Below are 6,345 nucleotides of genomic sequence, written 5' to 3' on the forward strand. Positions count from 1 at the left end.
GTAAAATTTTGGATTTTGGCTTAGAAAAATTATTATATAATTGTACTTCTACATTTATTTATGTATCATGGTAGTTAGACATTCATGTATTTATTTTTTTTCTTTTTTTTCCTCCCCAATTTAGTTATTGATTTCGATTTCTATTTAGTGGTTGGTGTATTTTGCTGTAACATAGTGATATAGATAAAGAAATTTTATCACATTCTTGAAAATGTAGAGGTCCTCGACTTAGAAGCCAAATAGTTAAAATTCTGGATTATTGTATAACGAAATAAATAGTATTAGGGCAAATGACTTGATTAAACCTAGTGCATTTCAATATGTCTTGAATGTCCCAAACCAAAAAATGCAACGTTAAAGACCAAACCACATTTCTATATAAATCGAATTGAGTGAATTCGAATTAGCGTAACACGTAGTAAATCAAATCTAATTGATTTGAATTAAGTAAAAAACGTAGTTCAACTGAAATAAAAAATTTGATTTGACGTTCTCCTACTAAATCGAAACAAATGGGTTCGATTTACAGGTGATTCAATTTATAAATGAACGTAAATCGATTTGATAAAATTTGATTTACACATGCACCAACGTTAGGGTAAATTGAAACTAAATATTTCGATTTACAAAGCAATGAGGTATATAAAAACGAGCTCATACACAAAATTTGTAGAAGAGTGAGATTCAAAATGGCTAATGATGAGAGTTTTGTAGCTCTTGTGCACTATAGATGGCCAATTAAGAAGAAAATACGATCAGGAATTAAGTTCACTGACAAGGACCAGTTGAGTGTTTTTCTCAAACCTTCGACCAGTTTCGCTGAGTTTAAGAATACTATACTCCAGAGACTAGGACTGCATGGTGTGAAACAGGTGGAGAAGTTATTCTATAGAATTCCAATTTCCGTGTTACGTGATGATGTGAAGTATGATTCATTCGTTATTAGCAGTGACGAAGATATGCAGGTGTTGTTTCATTGTCGTTGTCAGTTTCCTAAGGTTAGGTCTCCAAAGTTGTTAGCGAAGCTCGTGGATGTGGCATCTAGTTCTGGAGGTTCGAATAGGAATCTGCACTCCACAGGACATCTAGCCAGCTCTAGTGCCATGCCTATTGGATCTTCGTCAGCAGTGCTAGTGATTGCACCCGAGCCAGCTTTAGTGGCTTCACCATCCTTTGCCGTTAATCTGAATCACAATTGTGATGCATTTGTTGGTGAAGCTGGACCGTTGGGAGGGGGTGCTTTCATGGCACCCAGTTCTTCTCCATTTGTTCCGATTTTCGGGGAGGTTGGAGCACCCGATGGGGTTGAGGATGCATTGCATGATGATGATGATGATGATGATGATGTGGAGCCCGCAACGATTACTGATGATAGCGACGAGGAGACACCACGGACGACTCCACCTGTGGGTGGGGGAGCATCTAGTTCAGGTACTAATCAGTACCCCTCGCACTTCTCTGCTCTGGACTTGGATGCCATGGCACCTCAGGAGGATCCCTCTGTACCTGTTGGCTTCGGGGCAAGAGACACGCAAAATGCAGTAGGTGTAGCTGAATTTCAGGTCGGTCAGCAGTTTTAGGATAAAGCATAAGTCGTCCTTAGCGTGAAGATCTATAGCATTCGCCGTGGGGTTGAGTACAAGGTATTGGAATCGGATCACCGCAAGTACTATGGCAAGTGTAAGGAGTTCGGAAGCAGGTGCGTATGGCTCATTCGGGTTAGCCTCCGCCAGCGCAAAGGGATTTAGGAGGTAAAACAGTACAACGGTCCTCATACTTGTCTAACCACATCGATCTCTAGTGATCACGGAAAGCTTGATTATCATGTCATGTCGGCCTTCATTATGCCCATGATCAGAGCTGATGCTGCCATGTCGATTAACGTACTGCAAAACACCACAGAAGCACACTTCGACTTCAGACCGACTTATAGGAAGGTTTGGATGGCCAAACAGAAGGCCATGTCACAAATTTACAGAGACTGGGAAGATTTGTATAATGAGTTGCCATGATGGGTATTGGGCTTGCAGATCATTATGCCGGGTAGTGTAGCTGTGTTGAAGACGAGTCCTGTTCGAGTTGGTGGGCAACTGGATGGCTCTACAGCTTATTTTCGTCGCTTGTTTTGGACATTCCCACCCTGTATTGAGGCATTTCGACATTGCAAGCCGTTGGTCAGTGTGGACGGTACCCACCTATACGACAAATACAGTGGTCCACTACTTATCGCAATTGCACAAGATGGCAACTCCAACATCATCCATATTGCTTTTGCACTTGTTAGTCAACATAAACTAATAAAGATGCAAATACAACATGAACATGGAAATACTCACATCACCCGGCTGGAGTAGATCAATCCTCAATCTCCAATTATCGACACGAGGCCTCTTGTCACTCAAGCTCGGCTGATAACCTCCCCATCTGATAACCACAACATCATTTTAACAATTATTTTAACTGCTAAAAAATGGAAAATAGTTCGCATAGCTAAATTGAAACTACCTCGACGCCAATGGCTAATGAAAAACATTAAATCCGCTCGGTCGGAATCCAGGGAACCTCCAAAAGATCCACGACTAGAGGAGCTACAGTGAACCAGCCAACTTGACCACATTTCTATTCGCCACACGGCACACGCACCTGTATAGCCATGACAATGCAACAGAACCCCAACTGTACTGACCCATGTCCTCCAACCTCGCGACGTACGGCAACATTGGATATGGAGGCGGATACTTGACTTTTTCCCAAACAGCTGCGTCGATAGGAGCATCATGATGTACGCACGGGCATACCTCCTAACCGTCTCCTCATCTGCCCTCTGTGGAAGCTCACTAAACGTCTTCTCAAACCATGTGCACTTCACGGTGAACTTGTCGATGCAGTTCGCAGGAGATAATACCCCGAGCAGCTCCTCAAACCACACCCATGGTGGTCTGCCACCCTCTATATATCGTGGAAAGTCTGTCAGGCATCCACTATCATACTGATCGTCGATTGGGAGACCAAGGTGGTATGCTACATCCTGTAGGATTATCATGCACTCCACAAATAGCATGTGGAATGTATGCGTCTAAGGGCGCCATCTCTTTACGAAGGCACTGACCAACAGCTCGTGCAAGATGGTACAGACCAACCATCTACAAGTAAGGAACGATCCAATCATCCAACATCATACCGTGCTGCTGTCTCTTGCTGTTGATGCATCGATGGGGCTGCATAAGAATAGAAGATGGCTTCTCACATTCGTCACAAAAAAACCTCTCAATGCATCAAAATTTCTAGTTGCTTTTTTTTTATTTAAGTTTTAGTTTTTTTTTTTTTGTGATTTTGGTAATAATATTATTAATTAATTGATTAAATTACGTAGAAGAATAATATATATAAAAATTTAATTAACCTTATGGACCTACCAATGGAGTTGTGTGATTTTCACCCAAAACAAGACCTTGACAAATTAGTAATGACAACTATAACGAGAATGTTCCATTTTGAATAAAATAATAGATTCTGACAACTAATTTGATTGGTGAGAAAGAGATCAGATTAGGACAATGGAAATCACTTCCTATCTTTGTGATGATAAGGTTGTAATCTGAAGTTGCTTATTATGCAGTGGTTTTAGATTGCCTGCTTCTCATGTTGTTCATACTGTTGGACCAATCTACAATTCTAATAGTAACCCTGCTGCTTCTCTTTCAAGCGCTTATAGGTAGCTTCACATTGTGTTTGTGTTTACTTACTCCATTTGGTGTGTGTTTGTTTATTATTATTACTCGTTGATTTGCTGGAATAGTTTGAGGGTTGCTAAGGATAAAAACATTCAGTATATAACATTCCCAGCTATATCATGTGGTGTCTTTGGGTAAGTTAGTTTGCTCACAAATATGAATGATCATTATTAGGTGCTCAATCTCATAGATTTAGGTTATTAATAGTGATTAATTATTGATGATCACACAGAATTAATGGTTGTTGGGGAAGTTTATGTTGTAATTCTTTGGAAAAAGTCCCTTTTTTTCCCCTGAAGCTAGGCAGTGAGAATCTGATATTTATGCTTCTACTTCTTTTATGAGGAAACTCTTCAGTTTCTTTTGGATATCCTTAATTGTTTTTTGAAATAAGAATATGTGACAAGTTCATCACTATTACATAAAACTAAAATGCTGTATTATTTCAGATATCCTTATGATGAGGCTGCCACGGTAGCGATTTCTGTCGTCAGGGAATTTCAAAATGAGTTTAAGGAGGTATTCCATTTCAAAATAGCAATTTGAAAGCCAGGAGCTTATGCTTTTTGTATTGCATAGAATGAGATCTTTTACTATATTTTTGGTATCCAGATTCATTCTGTATTTACTGTTCAATATTTTGCTACAGATCCACTTTGTTCTGTTCTTGCAAGATATTTATCAAGTTTGGGTAAATATGGCAAATGATCTGATGAAAAATTAGCACCGTAGAATCATCGAGAGTCAACTATTTCAATGGCTGTATGTTAGAATAATTAAGTGTAATTGTCTATGCACTGTAATCATTAGATGTTCATGATGCTTCTGTTCTATGAAAAATCATAGCCTTTAGTAAACTCATTATTTATTATTTTGATAAATTTGTAAACTCATTATCTAATATTTAGTATAAATTTTATTTTTATATTTAAAAGTTTATTTGTCTTGGTATCTATATTCTGTATAAATTTTATTTTTATATTTATTTGCATTAATTGTTTACTATTTTTCAAAGAGAAAAAATAATTAAAACACATCTATTAAAATCGACGGAATAGTTATCGCTTTTTAATTTTAAAATAGACAAAAAAATTCAAATATAGACATAGAATTTGTCGGTATATGAATAATAAAATTGACGGCAACTGTGTCAATTTTATTGGATCCAATATCGACGGCAATGTTGTCGATTTTAGTAAGCATATTATAGACAAAAATATTGTCGATTTTATTGGATCAAATATCGACAGAAATGGCGTCGATTTTATATAATAATATCGACGACGATGTTGTCAATTTTAGTAAGAATGTAAAATTCTCAAACTCATATTATAGACAGAAGCACCGTCGATTTTATTAAATTATTATCGACGGCTAGCCAAGCCGTCGATTTTATTAGCATTTTGTAAAATCGACAAGATTAATAGTGACCAACTCCGCCGTCTATGTTACCGTCAAATTTTAAGCCGTCGATTTTAACGATGTTTCTTGTAGTGTAACTACTATTTATCTTCGATTAATATTGTATAACAAGGATACATGTGATTTTATGATAATAATATAACTTGGACTTTAGTTATCTAAGAACTTACTGAGTGGTTGGAGTAACTCCATATCATGGACCAATGAATAGTAGCAATAGGATGATTAAAAAACTAATTAAAACGGGTATTCGAGGGAATTAGTCACAATTTGAGGATAGATGGGACCAATAAAATCTCCATGGATGGTGATCTGCCTACATGAGATGGACAGAGACAGAAATATACGTACGTCCCATAGGTCCCATTAAATCCACGCGAATATGACATTACTGATTTGCCATAATTTATATATACATAAATCTATTTGTTGAATTTAATAATCTTAATTCCTTCCTCCAATTCGAGTCCATCTTCTTTCTCTAAAACTCATCTTCAGCCTCAATTTCGCATCTCTCTCTAGCTCATTTTTTTTTGCATCTCAAGTCCATCACTACACTGCTTCAGTCTTACCCCAAAAAATTATATTATGTCATTATGTTGGAAGATGTTTTTATATTCTTTTCTTTTGACATATTATTTTTCACAATGGTTATATTATGAACTATATTGAATTGATTATTTTATGATTGTTATATCAATCTTTTTTATTAATTGTTTTCAAAATTTTTTAAAGAATATCCATAGATACCTGTAGGTATATATGTTCCCTTAGGAGATAATTAAATAGAGACTTGCGACGAAGATGAAAAAGGGACGGTAAGCATTTTTTTTAAAACTAAAGTGAGGGATGGAAAAGGGCCTGTCGCTCCCTCACGAGTACCTATTACCATCCCTAACTAGCAATAGATCCAATCTAAAATGATTTGAGAAGGAATATGTCGATTTCATCTGTATTAAGCTTTAAGATAGTAAACCTAAGTCAGATTTGAGACCCTAATAGTGGGCCTATATTAATCTTGCTTGCTTGGGAAATCTTATTCTACCCAAGTATATATTGGATTAATATTTTGATTAATTACTATAACAAACACTATACTATTAAATACTATAATATTTAGTAAGTATAAAAATTAGATATACTTACAAGGTAGTTTTTAATTCAAATTAAAAAAACTTTTTAATTATCT

The 6,345-nt window shown here is 36.4% G+C and overlaps 1 protein-coding gene across 1 annotated transcript; it reads left to right on the forward strand.

Moving 5' to 3' along the window:
* Positions 1 to 689: 689 nt before the first annotated feature.
* Positions 690 to 1,580, forward strand: LOC107465685 (uncharacterized). Its single transcript, XM_016084655.1, has one exon. The coding sequence runs from the start codon at positions 690 to 692 to the stop codon at positions 1,578 to 1,580; it is 891 nt and encodes a 296-aa protein (XP_015940141.1).
* The last annotated feature ends 4,765 nt before the right edge of the window (positions 1,581 to 6,345 follow it).

The sequence above is a fragment of the Arachis duranensis genome, chromosome 9 (assembly GCF_000817695.3).
Source record: "Arachis duranensis cultivar V14167 chromosome 9, aradu.V14167.gnm2.J7QH, whole genome shotgun sequence".
Classification (NCBI taxonomy): domain Eukaryota; kingdom Viridiplantae; phylum Streptophyta; class Magnoliopsida; order Fabales; family Fabaceae; genus Arachis; species Arachis duranensis.